The following is a 23,612-nucleotide window of genomic DNA, read 5'->3' as shown; positions in this document are numbered from 1 at the left end:
ATTTATAAAGTGGCTATTGAAAACCATTTAAAAAACAAATATAGCAAAGAAGTAGGCTTTTATTAAGCTAATCAATGTTCAATAAAATGGATAAGCAAATGACACACACTAAAAAATAATGTAATCCAACTAATCTAAGAGAGCAGTGCTATGGAATTTTTAAATGATATTAAATTGTGATTAATAGCACATCGATTGCTGTTATCATCAATAGTAGTATAATCAGTCAAGACGATACTTGAAGTCAGCAAGACCTTAAGCAGAAAAGTTTGTGTAAAATTGAATGCCCCTATCAGATTTTACATTGTAATTAGCCTTTGTAGATCATTTCAGTCTATAGCTGTTTTCATACAGGGTCTGAAGGAAATCATCGGAGCTTGTATAGAGCTTGTACCATTGATCCTAATGATGTGAAATACATTTTATATGCATATTATGTAGGTTGGGTGGCGTTAATGAAGAAATTGGACAAAAGCTAAGCACGGGTGCACGGCAGCATTTTGTATAGTCAGATCGTTGTGTTGAGAGTGTGTAACCTGCATGGGAAAAAGTGGAACTACAGTTTTGTTGAAAAACCACCTTTAACCTTTCTTTTGCTAGCGCTGCCGCTGCACTGTTTTGCATCTTCTTTGGCCAGCCTTTGCTTTGTAATGCATTGAGCATGTAGAAATTAAGGGGGTTTTGCTCTTAACTTTGGTAGTTCAGAAATGGGGCACAGAGGAAGTTGCTGCTTGGCTGGATCTGCTCAATTTGGGAGAGTACAAAGATATCTTCATCCGTCATGACATCAGAGGGGCTGAACTTTTGCATCTGGAAAGACGAGATCTTAAGGTATTTCCTTTGTGCTCTTCTGCTCTTGAAAATGTTATTGCAAAATGGAATCTTTTCTCCTGTGCTTCTTCTGATATGTGCTTTTCGCTTCGCTTATGTTATGCAAATGTGTAGTAATCTAACATTCACTGTCCTGTGGTCTGAGTGCCTTCTATGCTTTTTAACAAGAATATCAGCAGTATTTTTCTGTTGGAATCACTCTATTATATCTAAAGCTAAGCATGAACTTAGTAATTTTTCTCTGCTTCCAGTGATATGACTGTTCCTGTGCTAATATTTCCAAATGGATCATATTTCTATCAACTGCTTTTATTGGATCAGCATGGAAGGTGATAATTTTGCTGAAAATGACTAAAAAAACTAATGTATGGTTAACAACTAAAAATTCATTCAAAATACCAATAACCAAAGCCTTTCTAATATATGGAATGAGATGAGAGACTTACAGCAACAGCTAATTAGAGTCTTACAATTTTGTTGTGTTTCTAAATCAGTCTTGGGTCACATGAGCAACTAGACTGAAAAATGTGAATTTCCTTTCTGTGACATATTGTTAAAATTCTATTATTCTCAGAAAGAAATTTTTTTCTTTAGTAAATAAGGTAAAAATTTTGCCTAGTTTTTGCTAGAAAACAGCTCAGAGCCTATTTGTTACTTATGATGATAGAGAAAACCCATTCATTTACCATCCCTTTTATTCTTTGGGTGAAGTCGCAGTAGTAGAAACAACTAAACTAGGCTCTCTGGCCAAGGTTTAGGAATAGGATTTTGTCATGTGTTTTCTTACCACATACTGCCATTTTAAATTTCTAATAAGTAGTAACATTTGTTGGAATGATCCCTTTCCTGTAGACTAAGTTCTAAAATGCATTAAAGTTTATAATACAGAGAATTCCTAACAAATTAATGAACGGTTGCACCTTCATCTACAAATATGTTAGCAAAGATCTTTGAATAGATAATAAGTAGTATAAAGATCTTTTTTCACAAAGAGTTTTAGCACATCAAAAGGTGAGCACCACTATACCTAAACAACTTTAGCCATAATAAAAATAAAAATAATTAATTACCTTAGCTAGTTGAGAGTCCTAGATCTAGAACATAGCAAAATATGTAGTAGTAGAGTTCATAAAGCAAAAGTTGGCTTCCAATCTTGAAATGAGTCCACCAAAAAGTAAATGTAGGGGGGATCATGATACCCAACATGTTTGTGTAACTTCTGATATCCTTGGCAGATAGCAATGTTTATTAATGATGGATTAATATATTATGCTACCTTCTCTGCATGATACCTGCCGTCTAGAAGCATGCATCGCATTTGCTGTGAAAAAGCATACATTCAAGGAAAAGACTGTGTGTGTATGTATAAAAATATACATAAATGCATATATACGTTGTGTTATAAATATACATACAAACATATAGATATATACAAGTACACATGCAATGAAAGAAGCAGAATGAACATGTAGAGTGGAAAAATATATACTAAGGCAAAGTTAGATAAGAATAGTAAGGAGATGGTTAAGAATTATGTTAGAAAATGTTCTCTTCACTTTTCATGGGACTTTTTTCTTCTTTTTTTTATTTTTATTTTTAATGCAAATTATATTCTCTTAAAACTTTTCTTTTAGAAATTTGTATTGACATGGATTTGAAAACTCTATTGGGTCTGAAACAAGGTGTGAGTTGGGGATGAGAAAAGGAACATTTCATAGAAAGCCTTCTGTAGCACAAAACCATAAAGCTAGAGAAGAGCTCACCTTGTTCTTTGAGGTTGTAGCCATCAATAGCAGCAAGCCCTTCAGAGCGAAGCCTCTAAATGCTGGTGAGGGATCACTCAGCCCTTAGGTACCCCACTGCTTCCAGTACTACTTATGAATATGTCAGTGACCCACAAGTTCTCTGTCAGCCCTACCTGACTTGATTTGTGAACTTTTGGATTATAGCACCAACCGACTACTTGATAATCAGGTACTATACAGGAATAACAATCTGTTTTTGCTTTTTAATAATTATTTTTATTTATACAAAAATATATGGGTATGGCCAGGTGCAGTGGCTTACTCCTGTAATCCCAACACTATGGGAAGCCGAGGTAGGTAATCACAGGGTCAGGAGATGGAGACCATCCTGGCTAACACAGTGAAACCCGTCTCTACTAAAAATACAAACAAGTTAGCAGGGTGTGGCATGCAGCTATAGTCCCAGCTACTTGGGAGGCTGAGGCAGGAGAATCACTTGAACCTGGAAGACAGAAGTTGCAGTGAGCCGAGATTGCGCCACTGCACTGCAGCTGGGGCGACAGAGTGAGGCTCCGTCTCCAAAAACAACTACAACAACAACAATATATATATATATATACTGGTACAAGTGCAATTTTATTATATTCGTACAGGTTAAGTCAGGGCTTTTAGGGTATCCATTATCTGAATAACATATATTGTACCCACTAAGTAATTTCTTATCCACTCCCTCCCCTCCTTTACCCCTCCAAGTCTCCATTGTCTATCAATCATTCCACTAGGTCCATGTATATACCTTTTTTTAACACCCACCTATGAGTGAGAACATGCAATGTTTGTCTTCCTGTGTCTTCTTGTTTCACTTAAGATAATGACCTCAAGTTCCATTCAAGTTGCTGCAAAAGACATGTTTTCATTCTTTTTAAAAATATTCTTTTCTATGGCTGAACAATATTTCATAGTATATATATGCCACGTTTTCTTTATGCAGACATCCATTGATGGACACTTAGGTTAGAGAATATCAATCTTAACATGTTCAAAAGCAAGCTCTTGAGCTTCTGTCGCACTCCTGGTCTACCACGCCTCCAGTGCTCCGCATTTAGTAAACCAGACCTCTGGCCCTCCAGGCACTCTAGGCACCTTCCTCTTTTTTGTCCATCTTCCCGTAACCCATCAAGCCCATCACCAAGTCATAGTGATTCTAATCTTCATTCATTCATCTTTGTTTCCTGTTCACAATGCTGCTCCATGCTACTGTCCAGTCTTGCTCGTGTAAGGTCGGTAGCTTCCTATCTGGTCTTTGTTTTCACAGTCCAGGTCCGCATTGCAACTAGAGTGTTATTTTAGCATCATCAATCAGGTGTACACTTTTCTGCTTAAACTTCTTACAAGCTTCCCATTTCTAGGGAATAAAAACCCACATCTTTATGCAGGCCTACAAAGTTCTGCCTATATATTCTACCTGCTGTGAAGTGTCTGGCCCTTGCCTGGGCTGTGCTTCCTTCATCCTGGCCTTATTTCAGTTGCTTAATAATAGGACGCTTTTTCTCACCTTAGGGATGTGCTCTCTCTTTTACTGTGCTTCTTGCCCTAACCATCACCTTGTTAACTCCTGCTCAGAGATCAGCTCCAGTGTTAATCCCATATCACCAAAACAACTAGACATAGCCGTGTGACCATCTAAAATAGATTTTTTTCAATATATATACATATTTTGTATATATAAATCTATTATTATAAATAAATAAATATATATATATATATAATTTTTTTTTTTGAGACAGACTCTCGCTCTATTACCCAGGATGGGGTGCAGTAATGCAGTCACGGCTCACTGCAGCCTCAGCCTCCTGAGCTCAGGTGATCCTCCCACATCAACCTTCTGAGTAGCTAGGACTACAGGTGCATGCCACCACACCCAACTCATTTTTTTTTTTTTGTAGAGACAAAGTTTCACTGTGTTGTCCAGGCTGGTCTCAAACTCCTGGCCTCAAGCAGTTGGTCTGCCTTGATCTCCCAAAATGCTGAGATTACTAGTGTGAGCCACCATGCCCAGCCAGGAAAGTATTTTCAATGTGCTTTAGCAGATAAGGAAGCAAACTGATTGTACAATTTTCTTTGCTAAAACACAGTAGGATTCAAGAAAATGGTAAATGTATGGTGAGGGTTTTCTGTTTAGTTTATTTTTTGTTTTTTCTATTTGGAAAGTTGTATATGTGTGGCTGGAAGGATAACTGAGTATCTAGAAAGCATGCTTTGTCAAAATCTGGACTATTTATCCAAGGAAAGAGAAAGCTACTCATAAAGAATATAAGGATTAATATATAATGATATTTGACAAAAATAAAGATATAACAAATGTCACAGCATAACTTTATTACAACCTATATCCTAGAAGACATAAAAATATTGAACTCAAACTAAAACATCAGAAACAATTGCAGCAAAAGCCAAAATTGACAAATGGTATCTAATTAAACTGAAGAGCTTCTGCATGGCAAAAGAAACTGTCATTAGAGTGAACAGACAGACTACAGAATGGGAGAAAGTTTTTGCAATATATCCACGTGAACAACGGTATAATATCCAGAATCTACAAGGAACTTAAACAAATTTACAAGAAAAAAACAAACAACCCCCATTAAAAAGTGAGCAAAGGACATGAACAGACAGGTCTCAAAAGAATACATGCAGCCAACAAATACATGGAAAAAAGCCCAACATCACTGATCATTACAGAAATGCAAATCAAAACCACAGTGCAATACCATCTCATGCCAGTCAGAATGGCAATTACTAAAAAGTCAAGAAACAACAGATACTGATAAGGCTGTGGAGAAATAGGAACACTTTTACACTGTTGGTGGGAATATAAATTAGTTCAGTCATTGTAGAAGACAGTGTGGCGATTCCTCCATGACCTAGAATCAAAAATACCATTTGACTCAGCAATCCCATTACTGGGTATATACCCACAGGAATATAAATCATTCTATTATAAAGATACATGCACATGTATGTTTATTGCAGCACTATTCACAATAGCAAAGACAGGAAATCAACCCAAATGCCCATCAGTGGTAGACTGGATAAAGAAAATGTGGTATATATACACCATAGAATATATACAGCCATAAAAAGGAACTAGATCATGTCCTTTGCAGGGACATGGATGGAGCTGGAAGCCATTATTCTCAGCAAACTAAGGCAGGAACAGAAAAACACCACTTGTTCTTATAAGTGGTGGCTAAACAATGAGAACACGTAGACACAGGGAGGGGAACAACACACACCAGAGCCTTTTGTGGGGGCAGAAGGAGGAAGAGCATCAGGAAATTTAGCTAATGCTTATGGGGCTTACTACCTAAGTGATGGATTGATAGGTGCAGCAAACCAACATGGCACACTTTTACCTATGTAATAAACCTGTACATCCTGCACATGTATTCCAGAACGTAAATGAAATTAATTAAAAAAAAAAAACTATAGCTAAGAGGTTAATGTAACTCTATGGAAAATATTCGTCTCATTTTATACCAAAATAGTATTTCTAAATACATTCTACCTCCTCCAAAGAAAATTTTGTCTTGATAATACAATGTATATATGGCCTAAAATAAAATATTTAATATTTAAATATATTTTGAATTGGATATCTATGTTTTCACAAAGTATAAAGATATTTAAATATTCCACTCAAAAAATCTAAATGTGGCTGTAAATGCATGCATATTTCAAATTTAAGTAGCAAGCATTGGTATATTCCTCTAGGATTTGGCCTTGCTTTTAAGCTTGATACTTCAGCACATCTTCAGGAAATGTATAGTTGCCTTAGGACTAATTTTGGATGCCCTGTGTCATAGGAGAAAATATTTTTCTGTGTCAGTTAAATATTTATGAAAAATCTTAAAATTATCTCAAGCTTGATAATAGCATTGGCTAGGGAAAGAGTATTTTTCCAGAAGGATTCATTACTGCTAAAGAACTCCAAGAGCTCCTAAAGGTAAGGGGGAGAGAGAGAGACAATGACAAAAGAGTTAAACCAGTTTGATCTATTTCATTTAAAAGTTGAAAGATAAATAAATAAATTACAAACAGGGTGGCTATTTGGAGTCTTTGTCTTCTCAGACAAGTTATTTTATTTTATAACCTGGTTTTTTTAGGCTGTTTTGGAAGTCACCTTTTTAATAATTTTCAAATATTTCAGTTTTTTTGAAGAAGTTTGACTTCACGTATTAGCACACTGACTATGCCCTTTCACTTAAAGAAACTAGGATTTGGAGGCCTTAACTCCTTCTTTTAGTTTTTCAGAGTGCATAACTAGTGCTTATTCACCCTTGGGTAGGTTTAATTCATTCCCGCAACAAATATTTGCAAAGTACCTGCTGTGCGCACTCCGCAGTCATCATCTATTTCTGAAAGTTAAATATTGAATTCTCAGCCCTTACAGGAAGAAGTTTATTTAAGAAACAAGAATAATAGTTTTGAGAGAAAAGAGCCAATAGTGTTTTGAGGGAAAGCATCAACCAACAGATAATTATGTTTAAGTAATTTTTTACACACATATGTTACAAAGTATAAAGACTATTTAAATTAAATATTCCTCTCAAGTCAAAGACTTGTAATGCAACTGCAAATGCATTTACAGTCCAAATATATGTAGCAAGTACTGGTATCTTTCTCTAGAATTAGATCTACTTTTAAATTTAATATTTTAGCACAAGAAATGTTGCCTTAGGACTAATTGTGGGTGCCCTCATGTCCTGCATCATTTTTTTCCCAGAGATTCCAAAAGAGCCTTTCAAAGAGAGAGAGAGAAACAAAAGTAAAAAGAGGGAGGGAGGGAGGGAGAGAAAGAAGAAGAAAGAGAGAGAGAGAGAGAGAGAGAGAGAGAGAGAGAGAGAGAGAGAGGGAGAGAGAGAGAGAGAGAGAGAAGGAAGGACGGGAGGGAGGGAGAGAAGAAAGGAGGGAAGGGGAGAGATCAGAGACTAAATTGGTTTTGACTCTTGAAGGACTGCCACTGTGTGTAATTTATGAGAATGTCACAGTTCAGGTTTTATGTAGAATGTGATTTTTTTGGTACCAGTTGGCAGTTCTTTAGTGTCAGGTTATTTTTGTTCTATGAACTTATTTTTCTAGCTTTCACTTCTTGTATCACTGAATATAAACTAAAATGAATGAGTTGAATGCTAATTATGTTTCTTGCTGGTTAAATATTTAATCCTCAGTTTTCTATTATCAATAAACTTTTTTCTTTTCTTTCATTTTTAAAACTTTCTGCCTTTTTTTCCTTTCATTTTTAATTCTTTCTACCTTTTTCTGTTCTTTTTTAGGACCTGGGGATACCGAAAGTGGGCCATGTGAAGCGAATTCTCCAGGGAATTAAAGAGCTCGAAAGGAGCACTCCACAGTCAGAGGTGTGATCATATTGGTGCTATTCCTTGGAAGAGAAGTAATTGCCACTTAATACAAAGTCCTTGGAAGCAAGTGGCTGTTCTTGTACTTTTCTGCATAGATAAGTAAGCACCACTGAAGCACCTCTGTGGCTTGATATTTTGCTGTGAGTGAAATTTTGATTTGAGGTATTAGAAAATATTTTTGTGCCAAAAAATACATTCCACAAAGCCATTTTCTTATTGTGCAAACCTGACATACTCAAATTTATTCACCATAGTAATAAGGTAGGAGGAATCTGAGATGATTTCATTGTCTAAAATGTGGAATTGCAAAGTTTACTTTCCTTAGATCTAGTCTGATGGAATGTTCTTAGTGTGCAACTGAATTAACAATATGTGGTTAAAACTTCCAGGGTTTCATTATTGGAGGCATTGGCCATTTTCTTAAAATCACAGGTTAGGAGACTAAAATATAAATTGTGTCTTGAATGTAGGTTGGTATCACCTCCGACTCCTAGTGCTTAGTGGTCAAAGAATATGTTTAAAACCGGTCAGATATTATGAATGAATGCAAATCTTAATGCACGATGTTCCTGCCTGAAATGTCTTTCTTTTTATTGCATGTCACATCTAATATTGTAACACCTTAATAGCTTTAATGTCATTTTTAATGGGATTTAATTTATTACTAAAGTACATTTTTGTTGGCTAAGGGCACTGCACTTTTCTGTTTTTTAATGTGGAATTTTGTGTAAATATTCTGTACCTAAGACTTTGTGAACATGTGTCTGTGCCATAATCAACAAATGATATACATCTTATGCAGATCAATTTTATTTCAATCTGTCATAAGCAGTAGGCGTGCACATTAAGAAAATTCTCTGGGTATTTTCATAAAATTACATGCTCCATTACCTGACAAAACTTGTTGCAGCTTTCCAAACCAAAATTTCCACATTTTGTTTCTAATTTAAAATTTCAATTTAATAATTATTTAATATTCTATTTGAATTTATAATAGACTACTGATATCCAGAAATTCCCTGAGGTCCCAACTGAGATTTATATACTGATGGATAACCCAGACTTACCCACTCTCTACAGTGTCTTCTGACACGTACTTCCCAGCAGAAAGGATTTAAATTTTTTTCTAGTTGCTAGTATTATCTCACTTAATTCTTAATTCCTGTTAGGTGGATATTATTTTCCTTTTTCTAAACCACTCTACTTCAGTGTAGCTTATTAGAAGTCAACATTACAGTGATCAAATCTTTGAAAGCCAAAGGCATACGTATCAAAAAGTCACAAAAATATCCTTAAATAAGTTTTCTTTAGCCATTATATACCAAAATATAAATTATAATATTTGAAAATATTATATGTAAGAGAAACAAACTGACTCAGTGGTGGCAGTTTTCATAAAGTAGCCTGCTAGGTGCTTAATAGATATATACACACACAGATATATACATATACACATATGTGTATATATACATACACATATACATTTATATGTATATATACCTACATATATATAATCTTGAGATATAGCATCATTGATATTTTCTAGACAATTATTTCCCCAATGTTTAAAGAGAAATACTAATAGAACATTTAAAATGAACTATTGTCAGGCATATTATTTAATTATATGAAAGGAGTCTATTTGACATTTTTGTTTATAACTTGAGTATTTGACTACTAATAAAAATCACAAAATCTGGATATCTTTAAAATAAATCACCCTGAAGCGTTCCTGAGCAAGTATGTCTGACTATATATTTTACCTAAGTTGTAAACAAATGGAAATTTTCCAAAGACAGTTATATCAAGTAGTTTAAAAACGGTCATGAGGCCAGGTGTGGTGGCTCACGCCTGTAATCCTAGCACTTTGGGAGGCTGAGGTTAGGAGTTTGAGACCAGCCTAATCAATATAGTGAAACCCCATCTCTACTAAAAATACAAAAATTAGCCAGGTGTGGTGGTGGGCACCTGTAATCTCAGCTACTCAGGAGGCTGAGGTAGGAGAATTGCTTGAACCCAGGAGGTGGAGGCTGCAGTGAACTGAGATCACACCACTGTACTCCAGCCTGGGTGACAGAGCAAGACTCCCTCTAAAAAAAAAAAAAAAAAAAAAAAAATTATCATTAATTAATTATTCTAATTTTATCTGCACTCATGAAGTCAGAGGTCTCCTTTCTTAGTCCCTCTGATAGTCCTACCCAAGTGCCGTCTTGCTCCTGTAAACACTTTCCTGTGAAACCAAATAGGAGGTGCCAGGTTCCCAGAACTCTTCTGACATTGCAGATCTCTGGCCATCTGTACCAAAAAAAAAAAAAAAAAAGAAAAGAAAAGAAACGTGAGGGAAGGAAAGGGAAGAACTCTAGCATAAAGGATGTATTAATATAAATATCTATATTGATTTTCACCCCCCATGCCCCTTTGCTAATAGAAAAGATTCTAGCTATGATGTGTACCAAATTTAAGAGTGTGATGTGAAGGATTGAATTTTCTTTGTTTGGTGATCTTTTCCCTCTTAGGTAATATCTTTTGTACATGCTTTAAAGTCTCAGTTAATGGAATCCTACAGTGCATTTCTGGCTAGCTCAGAGCCTGAATCTCTTAATGGAATCCTTAATTAGCTAGAATTTTCCTGCAAATGGCTTTATATGAAGGAAATTCTATAAAATGACAATTTGGATATGCTTTTTGTTAAATGAGAGCACTTTTCTCTGTATGCTTTGTCTGTGCATGGCTATGCAGGGCCCAAATGACTTCACTGACATCTGTTTCCAGGAGGGGGTCTTCAGAGCCTCCTTAGGCCCCTGTCAGTATCATAAAGAATTCATCTTCTTATATCAGATGCATTTACCCTCACCTCCTAAATAAAAAGTAGGGAAGAGCTTCTCCATGGAATCAGGTCACAGCTTTGGGGAGTGGGATGGGGCCTCTGTGCTTTGATCCATGCATGAGCTGAGGTGAGAAGCTCCCACCTGCACCTGACTGCAGTGGCTATAATGGCTGGAATTGTCACCTCTACTCCTTGATAGGCTCTCCCACACCTGGAGGATGGGGGTTGGGGGAGGGCAGGGAAGGGGAGGGAGTCAGCCATAGTGTATTTTCTTTCACTCCATTTCCTGAGGGAAAACTTGCTTTTAAATGAGTAAAGGGACAGAATCAGACCTAAATAAAATTCCTGAGTATTCAATATTTCTCTTCAGTGTCTCTCCACCTCGCTTTCTGAGTTTCTTTCCTACATTCTAGCTCTTCCATTTTCCCAGTGCCCAGTACAGTCATGGTTGCTAAAATTCTCACTGCCTCTACTTTCCTTTCAATTTCCCCACTATAAAATGACCCCTTTCATCTCTCCCTTCCTTAAGCATACATGGTGCATCATTTAAGTGTTAGGAAGAAAACTAACTTAAAGAAACTAATTTTACAGTTTGCATTCTATAAAATGATACTTGCTAGATAATCTAAATGAATTGATGGATTAGATAATTTGGGACTGTGATGTATATTGCTTTGCTGACAAGAGATAAGCCATGAATGTCTAGATCTGTGCTGTCCGATATTCTAGCTACATGCAGCTATACAAATTTAAATGTAATTTAATTAAGCCAGGCACAGTGATTTAAGCCTGTAATCTCACGTGACTCAGGAGGCTGAGGTGGGAGGATGGCTTGAGGCCAGGAGTTTGCAGCCTGAGCAACACAGTGAGACCCAGTCTCCGAAAAAAAAATTTTTTAAATAGCTTAGCATGGTGGCATGCACCTGTAGTCCCAGCTACTCTGAGGGCTGAGGTGGGAGGATTGCTCAACCCCAGGAGTTCAATGCTGCAGTGAGCCATGATCATGCTACTACCCTCCAGCCTGGGTAGCACAGCAAGACTTTTACTCTTTAAAAAAATTAATTTAATTCGAAATTTTATTTCTCAGTTGCACTAACTACATTTCAGGTGTTCAGTAACCACAGTGGACAGTACAAACGTAGAAAATTTCCATCACTGCAAAAATTCTACTGGACAGCACTGGTGTAGATCATTGGTACTCGAAATGTGAGCCATGGGCCAGCAGTATCAATATTATCTGGAGCTTACAGAAATGTAGAATTTCAGGTCCACTTCAGACCTACTGAATCAAAATCTTCCTTTAGCAAAATTTCTCAAATGATTAGCACTGACCTACATCCATTTTATCCTTCCTTAGATATTAGGGATGTGATGTCTGAGGTCTTTAAAAGGTGCCTGGAATAGCTTGTTTCTTAATCCACTGTTTCCTATTCATTCTCCAGCTAATCTCAGCAATGAGCTGAAACTCATTCATCACCCTCGCTGAGTATTCTTCTCAATCCTTCTTCCTAATTCTGGTTCTAGAAGAGCCCTATCCACCCAGTGGTTGTATTTTGGTAGCCAATGTGGGACACAGGAGATTGGCAGACCAACACAGCTGGCCTCTCTCCAGCCCTCCCTCCATCTTGAAATCACTAACAATCCATGTTTGCTCAGTTTGTTTACATGCTGCATGTTCATTTGTTCACAACTTAATCACAGAACATTTCAGAAAAATATGTACTGAGATAAGTTAAAACCATGTTAGTCTCATACAACTTGTACATTTTCCTTTTCTCTTATCAGTAGATTGTCCTGTTGACACAGTTCATGTTTGAGGACACGTAGCAGCACACACACATTAAGTGAATTGTTAGGCATGCAAAAAAAGAAAAAGGAATGAACCAAAATGATTGCAAATGAAGTAAATGTCATTTAAGCCCTCTAAAAAGGCATGCTTTGCTATATTTAGACCTGTTTTTCTTATGCTCACTTATTTTGATTTTCACATGGTTAATAATTCCTTAAAATAGTGCCTGAAAAATAATGTATCATGTTCTTGACCCCCAAAGGACAATTTATTTAATTCTAGAATAAGATCTTTCCCAATGAGACTTATTGTCAGGAATCTTTCACTTAATAACTTTTACACATTAATATAATGCACCAAAACACAATTGCCTAGAGATGCTTTAGCTAATTTTTATTAATAAAGAGGACAGTAGTTTTGTCTTCATGGAACTTATTTTCAACAGGAATCAAGGAAGAAAATATTCATGCAAAGCTATGACTTAGAAAGCTATAGGGGCTACCTCTATACAGTACTTCTAAAGTATCTTTTCTCCAACTGGGCTGACAACATAGGGGACTTTCACGGCCTATGGATATGAATTCTTTAAGGATATGGCCCTTAATTAAGGTGTAAAAACAATGCATCTCTCGACCTTGATGTTTAGGATCTCTCCTGTCCACTCCCACTACGCCCCACTCCAATGAACTCATCCTACATCTTCCAAATGTAAGTTGGATAAGACAGTGGGTTTGAAGTTTAATAACAGAAGTGGCAGTTCTAAAACACCAGGTTCTTTAGATCAGCCGAAATGAAGAGTGAGAAGTGAAAATTCCTCCACTAGTAATTGTTAGCCAATAGAATAGCCTCCCAAGCAGTCCCCACAGCACTTGGTTGCCATGAGTCTCTCTCCTCTCACTGCCCACCCTGGTGCCGTGACACCTGGGGCTTGTCTCCTCCGTGGCATCCCCTGATTGACTTTTATATAGCAATCTCTGTGTCAAGTCAATAATATGATGCCTTTATAATAAGATGCCTTCCTAAAGAGGTAACCGCAACGTGATGATTATTGGTTTTTATAACACACAAAGCATTAATTTTTTTTCTTATCCTATTTTCTCTTTATTATTATTTTTTCCAAGTTTTGTTTGGAGACATTTATGTTAGATTAAAAACTGTAAAGTTTTATCATTGTGGAGAACAGAGAGATCAAAGACAGCTGGACTGTACCTATCTGTATAATTATTTCTGATATTTTTAAGAAGTTTAACAAAGTAACTCAGACTGAGACTGTTAAACTCTGTTTATGATAAACTCCATATTACATGATATAGGTGAACAGATTAATTCCCTTCATGCAACTAAGATATTCTATTTACATTATTTATATACTCTCTTAGTTTTTTGTACACTTCCAAGTTTTAGTTGGAAAAATGAAAACCAAGCTACTACTTAAAAGTTATTAAAAACTTCACATAAAATATTTCATTTTAGCTACAAGTTATTCATTGCATAGGATTTTATAAATAGTCTGGGTATTTCATAGGAACTGCATTTCAAAGGAAAATTAACCAAACATTTAAAAAAAGGGGGTTACTTTTTAAATACATTAAAATAAAGAAGTTTCTTACTCAGTTGATAATGCCATTAAGGTAGGATAATGCAGTTATATATACAAGCTGAAAAGGAAAAAGAATATATTTTGTGGTCCTTAATGTTTGATTGCAGCATTGTTTCCCACAGCTTAGCCGTATCTATTTCTATATATCAAGTATTAAGATGATACGTAGTAAAGATTTCTTACAGTTCTGGTAACTGGTAACTAGTGCTGTGAAAGGTTTTGGTATTGTAACATTCCCAGTTTTGTGAGTTATATATTGTATATTGAAAATGACTAGTAAATTCAAGTAATATATTTATCTAGAGCTGGGAAAATACAGTAATTATTTTCAAATCTTCAAGTAAGTTGTATTGAATGTTTTTCTTCCTCTTAAGTGAGAGAAGTCTCACTTTTATGTTAAAATGTCTATTTATACAATGGGTTTCTCTTTTTGCTGGTGTTATTAATTTTCATATTAAAATTTTTCTTATCTTTTTATATTAAAATAATTATGCTGGCTATTTAGACTGCGAAGATGTATTTTAGTTTGCAGGATTTTTGGCAGACAAAATATTTAATAACAAATATAAAAGCATTGTATATTTTGTGGCATTAGGGACAAGAATTTTACCTTTGAATTTCTCTATGTGAGGCAGTGCTGTTATCAGCAAAGTCAGTAACAGACAGTATTACTTGTAATCATCAAAAGGTTTCCACAAGTTGTATAAATCAGTGCATTTATTTATTATGTTGTGAAATTTAATGTTTATATAAAATACATATTCTAGCTCTTTTTTTAACTGCTGTTGCTTAGAATGTATAGTTCTGTTGATGATTTACTTATGTACTTGAAGTACTCATTTCTGTCAAACAGATGCCCAATTATTTTCCTTTTAAAAAAACTGTATTCTTTACCAGCATAGATAGCTGAATAGTAATGGATACTTTGTTAAAAAAGTAAGTTTCATGTGTAAAATAAATATTTTTTAAAAATATAAAGCCAGGGCCGGGCGCGGTGGCTCATGCCTGTAATCCCAGCACTTTGGGAGGCCGAGGCGGGTGGATCACGAGGTCAAAAGATCGAGACCATCCTGGTCAACATGGTGAAACCCCGTCTCTACTAAAAATACAAAAAATTAGCTGGGCATGGTGGTGCGTGCCTGTAATCCGAGCTACTCAGGAGGCTGAGGCAGGAGAATTGCCTGAACCCAGGAGGCGGAGGTTGCGGGGAGCCGAGATCACGCCACTGCACTCCAGCATGGTGCCTGATGACAGAGTGAGACTCTATCTCAAAAAAAAAAAAATATATATATATATATATATATATATATATATATATATATATATGTAAAGCCAAAATGAAATCACCAATATAAAGGATTTAATGTAGCGAAGGGATTCAGAGTGTTGTAGTTTGCCAATATATATTTTATCTTCGTGTCACAACATCTTTTCTGTAGTTAATTCTCAGTTTTAGTTGAAGACAGATCTCAGTGATTGTACTGCCAATAGGACATTCAAATGAACATTAGGAGTCTTGAACACTGGCCAGGCGTGTGGCTCAGGCAGGCCTGTAATCCCAGCACTTTGGGAAGCCAAGGTGGGTGGATCACCTGAAATCAGGAGTTCAAGACCAGCCTGGCTAACATAATGAAACCTCAATTCCACTAAAAAATAAAAATTAGTGGGGCATGGTGGCGGATGCCTGTAATCCCAGCTATTTGGGAGGCTGAGGCAGGCGAATCACTTGAAGCCGGGAGGCGGAGGTTGCAGTGAGCCAAGATCTCACCACTGCACTCCAGCCTGGGTGACAGAACAAGACTCCATCTTGGAGAAAAAAAGAATCTTGAACCCCTCAAAATATCACATATCTAGCACCCCAAAATATCACATATATAGCAATTCTTGGTTCCAGGGTGGATATTTTTAACACGTTTGCATTTGGCTCTGGTATAGTAACCATTATGGATAATTGTTTGTTTCTGTTAAGTCAGTGAGATTTTAATTGTTTGAATTATTTGTTTAAAATTATTCTCAATATAACTGTTTTAACTTCAACTTTTAACTGTTTTCTTCATTTTAACTTTAACTTTTAACCATTTTCTTCTATTTTACAGTGTTAGCAGTTGATGTACTTGTACTATTTAAGAACTCATAGGAGACTAACCATTTACTATAATTTTAAAGGCGTAGAGTTTTATATTTTACTGCTGCACAACCAGTTATTGGAGGTGGGAAAAAAGAAAACCGGTACGAGAAATTACGTGGAAATTACAAGAAAAAGGAAGTTGAGTTGGTAATTTGGCCAAGACTTGGGAACAAATAGTTTGAACATAGATACCTTTCACCTTATATGATAGAAACACAAAGCAAATGTGAGCTGTATAGCATGCTGAACACCACCACAAAACAAAAAATGGCATATTGAAGTCTGAGACTGTATCTAAATCTTAGCATAACTAATGAATTCAGGGAGCCCATACCACTGTTGAAATTTACAAGTCAGTAAGAATGTAGTTCAGATGACCTAATCATTCAAGACATTTGATGGATTCCACACTAGGGTTTATGATATGGGGCAAATATCTGTGCTTTCTCATCTCAGTGGTTGATGTCTGAAGAACTAGTCAGATGTGCTTAGCTGGTTCTTACAGAAAAACACCAGTAAATTTGGATCAGACCATACCATTCAGACCAAGGAGGTTTTCTTAAACTTGCTAAACCTTGAAATGTGTTAGCAATGGTAACTGCTAAATGGATTTTTTCCTTTCACTGAAACAGAACAATTATTAAAATTCACAATACCTAGAGATGGGAATATGGTTTAGGTTTATCGAGTTCTGTAACTGACTTTGGCATTGACTCATTGTGTCCTTCCTACAAGTTATGATGACTTGGTGTCCCCAGTTAGAAATGGCACACAATATTATCAGATATTAGTACTTGGTAATATTTCTTTTACAAAAGGAACTGTATAAATATGAATCATACCTCATTTTACAGTTTCTTTCCCACTGTCATTTTAGATGTAAAGAAAGTCTTCCCAGACTATAGCATGGAAATTAGAACTTCAAATTGATATCCCTGATGTTTAATTTAAAAATGAAAGTGAAGTTAAAATTAATAGTTTCTGTACCAGAGTAGATTATGGGTATTTTCATGTTATACTTCAGGTTCATATCATTTATTTTAGGATATGCCAAAAACTCACTTCTAAAATCTTCAAAAATTTTGAAGTTTTATTTTTTTCTACACTTAAACCAAACAATTTTATAGATGTGGAAAATATTATATATATATATATATATATATATATATATATATATATATATTTCTTTTTTTTTTTTCAGTTAAGTCCTTCACATCTTTTCTTAGTTTAACTCCCCAAAGACGAAAATGTCTCTTTAAACCAGTAGTTAAAAAGATGGAGTATGTGATGTTCTTTTCTCTGTACTGAGTTCTGAATGTTTGATCCAGAGCATGGATCACTGACTGCGTTCTCTGACTGTGGAATGGTATTCTCTCATGCAAAGTACTTTCAAAACTCCCCATAAAGAAACTAAACTAGAGATCCTCTTAATTAATGGAAATCTGGGTACGATTACAGGAATTACATTAGAAACTAGAATAACCTAGTTAAAATCATTATATTAGTTTTACTTGAGGGTAAGTGATGACTTGATTTTTACATGACATTTGAACTCTGTCACTACCTGATTCTTGACCTAAAGGTTTCTTTGCTAAATCTGTTATTTATTATAATATATATAATAATTTGGAGCTCCTATTGCATCTTACTGCCCAAAAAATGTTCAAATGCCATATGATGTAGGGAAAAGACTGGAGTTCATCACCATGGAATTTTGATTTATCTTAATGACACAACTTAATTTTCATGATGATAGATCTCTAAATGATTAATCCAGAATGATTTGGTGCAGTGACTGGAAGAAATTGTTTTTCTGGGAATTTGCTTCCCATAGTGACCTGACATACAGGTGACCTTAGTATAATTTAAATTAATTATAATTTTAATTAGAACATGCTTTGTTTATAGATTTTAATTGTGCAGCAGTTTTTTAAAATATACATAATTATGAGGATGAGAGAATTGCAAACTTGAACAGTTCTTCTGTTTTCTCTCCTTTTACTTGAAGAGCTTTCAGAGAGCTTTTGAGAGATGACACAGTTTTCATAGTAACACTATGTAAATTAGGCTCTTCTGCCAAGAAACTCATAAACTAAAATACGGAGTAACACAAATGCTTAATCTTAATCTTGGCTTTGGATTTTTCAAGCAAAAGTATTTTCTGTATCAATATTTTTTTCAGTATTTATGCAGTGGCATATTTCATTTTTTTATTATGCCAAAGTTGAATTCTCATTTTATGCTGTGTTTCTCATTAATTGCAGTAAAGTGTTAATTTCATTGCTGCCTTTCAGGCCTTCATCATACAAACCCTCACCATGTTTCATTCCTGTGCTTTTGCCATAGGTTTTTTTTTTTTTTTTTTTTTTTTCCAGCAACCGGTTTTTCTACTTTTACTCTTTCCCACCAGAGTGGTCTTTCTAAAACAAATTTGCTAAAAGTTCTTAAGCAGGCTTTCTTTTCTGTAAATTACAGCATAGCAACCTAACTCCTAAGCAAGATGAGTTAGTCTCTATGACTTTGCCTCTTTCTTCCTTTTTAATATCCTCACCCACCATCCCTTCATTGACTTTTGTAATCCAGGAATTTGGAACTACTTATAATTTAGTGCCTTGACATAATCACATGCCATAGATAAACATATTCAAGACTCAGTTCAAATTTAACTTTCTGTGAAGCCCTACCTGACTTCCCTAGGCAGAAATTTCCTCCATGCCTATAGTATATTGAAACTTTTTCTGTTAAAATAACATAACATTTCAGTTACACATACACACAAACGCACGCACGTGCAGGAACACAAACACACACACACACACACACACACACACACACACACACACGCCTGTCTCTCCCACTGAATTTCTCTCTTTTTGTATTCTCAGTGTCTAGCTACACATAATAGAACTTAGATAAATATTTTTGAATGAAGGTAATATAAAACTCAAACTTCTCTGTATTTGTATACTTTCACAAACAAAGGCTTAGAATTCTCTGAAAGTCCACGAGGTAAGTGTGCATTCATGAGCATGCGTGCACTCTGGGCAAAGCAACAGAAGATAAACAGCAAGGAAGAGCAGTTGTTTTGTGAAAAATCATCATCTCTTAGCTGTACATCAGAAATACCAAATCTGAATTATTTTTCACATAACTGCCAGACTTTCATTTGTAATTCATAAAAATGCACTAAAGATCATCTTTCTCTTTTACAGACATTTAGTGTATTGAGTCCACATAAATACATACACTGATTACCTACAGACAATAATGAGACTTCAGAAAGAATCAAAAGCAATAGTGAAGGTGGAATTTTTAAGTAATATTCAGCTGGGGGGAAATAGACTGAGTTTATGTGACTTCAGGTTATTTAGAGTTATTATGTTAATGTAAATAAAAGAAGGCTTATTTGTGACTATTATCAACCTCTGTAGAATATAAAGACCAAAAACTATTACCTATGGGCCTGTTTTTCTTTGTGATTCAATAAAGCCTTTTCTACCATGTCACCAAATACTCACAAAGGCTAATACCGAATGCTCTTCCAAGTTAATAATTTCTAAAATTAAATATTAGGACCCCACATGGTGGCTCACGCCTGTAATCCCAGTACTTTGAGAGGCTAAGGCAGGTAGATCACCTGAGGTCAGGAGTTCTAGACCAGTCAACATGGTGAAACCTCGTCTCTACTAAAAATACAAAATCTATCTGGGTGATGCACACCTGTAATCCCAGCTACTCCAGAGGCTGAAGCAGGAGAATTGCTTGAACCCAGGAGGCGGAGGTTACAGTGAGTCTAGATCACACCACTGCACTCCTGCTTGGGCAACAGTGTGAGACTTTGTCTCCAAAAAAAGAAAACTTGTAAAAAGATTTGTAATTAACTGAAATGCCCTGTTCCTTTATTCACTTGATACACTTTTTGACCTGTTCTATACTTGGCACTCAATTAGCTTCTGGGGATACAAATAAAATAGCTCCTGTGTTGTAAAGTCCAAGTTTGTTTTCACAGTTATTTTTCTACAGTCTATTTAAGATATTAGGAGAACTTTCACAAACCAAGTGTTTTTCAGGTTATTTCAGAGAGGAATCTCCCTCCACCCAAAAAAAAAACTAACCAAATCATTTTATCATAAAGAGGTAATCCCATTTTTGTGTCCACAATTTTTATATTTTTGTGTCAGCCACCGATAATTTTGACCATTTTGTCAAGTACATATTTCATCAATCCTGTTTCCACAACCATAAAGATGATCCCAGTGGCTGATCTGTAGAATGTGAACTCACATTTAACATTTATTTTAGAAAGGCATATCCTATATCCTATATCCCTATTGATGACACATATACCAAAATATATAAGAGCTATGCATGGTAAACCCACAGTAGAAGGAAAAAGTAATGCTTTCTGGTATACTTCAGAGGCTCCATTTGAAGATGTGGGTTGATGTTTCCTTGATTAGTTTGAATGAGGAGTAGGGGGTAGTAATATTTAACAGGTAGCATACATAGCTAAGCATATAGTAAATACTACTAGTATTTGTGTGCCATGAGGCACTAATCTATAGAGGAAACAAAATTATTTTTAGTATTAAAAGAATCTCTAAATATTTATGGATGGTTAGGCAATAGGGTTTCTTCATGAGAAGGAAAAAAACTGTATCTTTATTGTCAGTAAGTATGGAAAAAACCCAACTTGTATGTATATTTGCACTTTGAAAGGCATATTTTGAAGTCATTGTTTCCCATATATTAAGTATCATCCATTTCTATGTTCTGTAGCAAAAGAAAATTCTTAGTGTGATACAGCTTTACTCTTTGCTCAACTTTGTGCAAGGTCCACAAAAGGAGAAGTCTCAAAAGACTGGACACTTTTCCCTCAACACATTGATTTTATCTTTCGATAAAGATAAACAGAAATCACTGGCCTCCAGTTTATCATCATGTTGAAAACACAACAGTACTGTTCCTTTCATCCCTTACATTGGGAAAGGTATTCTAAATTTAGCTTTGCCATATTATTTATAGTTAGGAATTTACTACATTTTGGTCTGTTTTGAAACTAAGCACTTGTGTCTGAAAGATGCAGATAATATCTATTTATTTATTACACAGTGGGCTCTGTTTGCTGCAGAAAAGAGTGAAACTTAACTGCTTAGCACACTTGCCAGTGAAATATACCTGACAGAGCAGAGGTTATAACTTTGGCTCTAATTACTTTTAATAATGGTAAGACAACGTGAGTTTTGTTTGTTTACATGCTGTTTACAATGGCATAATTTTTAAAATATATACAGTTGAGATATTTATTGCATACTATTTTAAAAGATGTTTTATGTGTTTTCACCTTTGGAATATACTGTTACATTTCCTTGTACAGATAATTTGGGTGGCTTTGTTAACGTAGCTAGTAATTTTTATGACTACTAAGTGACCAGTTTTCGGTGCCTTTTATTGTGGGATGCATGATTATGTATTTATTGTACGGAAGTCACTGATGTGTGTATTTTTGTACTCTGCTGAAAGTAATGGTTGATCCTGATGTACATGATGATGAAAGACATCTTTCCCAAAGGGCACTGCCTTGAGATCGTCCTTCTCAAATAAAAAGAATGCATTTGAAGAAAGTGTTAAGTCTACGTTGTTTCTGGTGGGAAATCTTTTTTTTATATTAAACTGTTAATTTTGAGATAATTGTAGATTCATGTGCAGTTGTAAAAAATAATACAGGGAGGGCACATGTACCCTTTACCTACTTTCCCTCCAAAGGTAACATCTTGCAGACCTGTAGTACAAGATCACAACCCGGACATTAGAAGGTCATGATGCTGAACAGTTCTATCACCACAAGGAGCCAGATTACAGATCCCTATTTTCTCTTTTACAGGCGCACCTACTTTCCCTCTTGCTCACACACACTTCTTAAACCCAGGCAACCACAAATCTATCTCCACTCTATACTTTTATCATTTCAAGAATATTACATTAATGGAATCATACAGTGTGTTATTTTTTTTCACTCCAGAAGAATTCCCTGGAGATTAATATAAATTGTGTGTATGGATAGTTCATTGCTTCTTGTTGCTGAGTAGTCTTGCATCTGGTGGAAGAATTCTTGATCGTAAGAACATAACTTGGTTTATATTTATAATAATTATTCCTTAAAGTTTACACTGCCCCCCCCCCAAAAAAAACACTCATTAAAAGCTCAATGTGTGACAAGTATTGTCTCTAGTGGTAATGATCTGTGAACAGCCCTTTAAAATCACTGTCTGGTGAGGGAGAAAAAGTATTGTAACACAGAATGTTATGTGCAGTGATAAAAAAAAAAATATGCCACCAAGTATGGAGGAGGACAAAGAAAGGGTGGAGGTAGAGAACTTTTCGTTCAGGGGCATCTTCCTGGATGGGGGACATTAAGTTGAATCTTAGCCAGGTGAAGTATGTGTGTGAGAAAGGCAGAGAGGACAGTGCAAGCAAAGATAGGCGCGCAGCATGGAGGATAAAACGTGCTGTTGCTAGAACAAAGGGAGAGACAGAAGATGGAACTAGAGTAGGCAAGGGCAGAACTAAGCAATCAGATTTGAGCCCTGGTCAAATCAGTAACCTTTTGATGGGATTTACATGAAGAGAGCAAAGGACAGCGAAATCAGTTAGAGGTTGTGAAAGAAGTCTGGGTAAGAAATAGCAAGGGACTCCTTCAGTGCAGTTTTTGTTGAAATGGAAAGGAGGGAACAGATCTCAGAAATACTGAGGTACAAATGGCTTGCACTTGAGATTGGCTGTGGATGGATCAGGAGGGGAGAAGAAACATGACAAATCCCAGGTTTCTAGTAAGAGCGAAGCATGAAATTCAAGTTCAAACTCTGCCATCATAGTTTCAGGGCAACTGTAGGATGTCTATGGGATATATCATGTTGCAGAGCAGTACAGGAGGGAAATACAGATCTGAGTGTCATTGTCATATGGACTGAAGCCTTTAGAGAAGATGAAGTTATCCAGAAAGATCCTTAGGAACTTAGAAAAGGAGCCCCACAGAACTGGGATTCAGACCTCTGAGAAGGGGGCTCTGTCTTGATGGTGGTTCTAGGAGTGCCAGAGGAAAAAGCCAGAGAATGAAACAGGTTGCCTCTGCCAAGGTGAGAACCAGTGCCCCTGGGACACTGGCAGCAACAGTTAGCAAAACAGGAAGAGCAAGTCCTCTTTCCTTCTGCAGGAAACCAGCTGGCAAAGCAGCAGTGCCGACTGCAGAGCCCAGCGCCAGCACACCGA

General features: G+C 35.9%; 1 protein-coding gene and 1 long non-coding RNA gene across 7 annotated transcripts in view; one reads left to right on the top strand and one right to left on the bottom strand.

The window, feature by feature from the left end:
* Positions 1 to 10,375, top strand: part of DGKH (diacylglycerol kinase eta) — a 190,492-nt gene extending 180,117 nt beyond the window's left edge. For 3 of the 5 annotated variants that reach the window (XM_039473342.2, XM_074387783.1, XM_074387785.1), the window contains 2 exons: positions 701 to 831; positions 7,913 to 10,375. In XM_039473342.2, the coding sequence (XP_039329276.2) occupies positions 701 to 831; positions 7,913 to 8,002 (221 nt within the window). In that variant the 3' untranslated portion in view covers positions 8,003 to 10,375. The remainder of the gene's footprint in view (positions 1 to 700; positions 832 to 7,912) is intronic. The other 2 variants (XM_074387784.1, XM_074387786.1) reach the window with 1 other exon arrangement.
* LOC141581644 (uncharacterized) overlaps positions 5,413 to 23,612 on the bottom strand; it is a 42,464-nt gene continuing 24,264 nt past the window's right edge. The window contains exons 2-3 of one of the 2 annotated variants that reach the window (XR_012514414.1): positions 10,198 to 10,294; positions 5,413 to 5,500 (exon numbers count right to left, since the gene is read on the bottom strand). This is a non-coding gene — a long non-coding RNA (uncharacterized LOC141581644). Of the gene's footprint in view, positions 5,501 to 10,095; positions 10,295 to 23,612 lie in introns of those variants that run through there. The other variant, XR_012514413.1, reaches the window with a different exon arrangement.

This window comes from Saimiri boliviensis, chromosome 16 (assembly GCF_048565385.1).
Source record: "Saimiri boliviensis isolate mSaiBol1 chromosome 16, mSaiBol1.pri, whole genome shotgun sequence".
NCBI classification, from domain to species: Eukaryota; Metazoa; Chordata; class Mammalia; order Primates; family Cebidae; genus Saimiri; species Saimiri boliviensis.
This window is presented reverse-complemented; position numbering and strand designations above follow the sequence as displayed.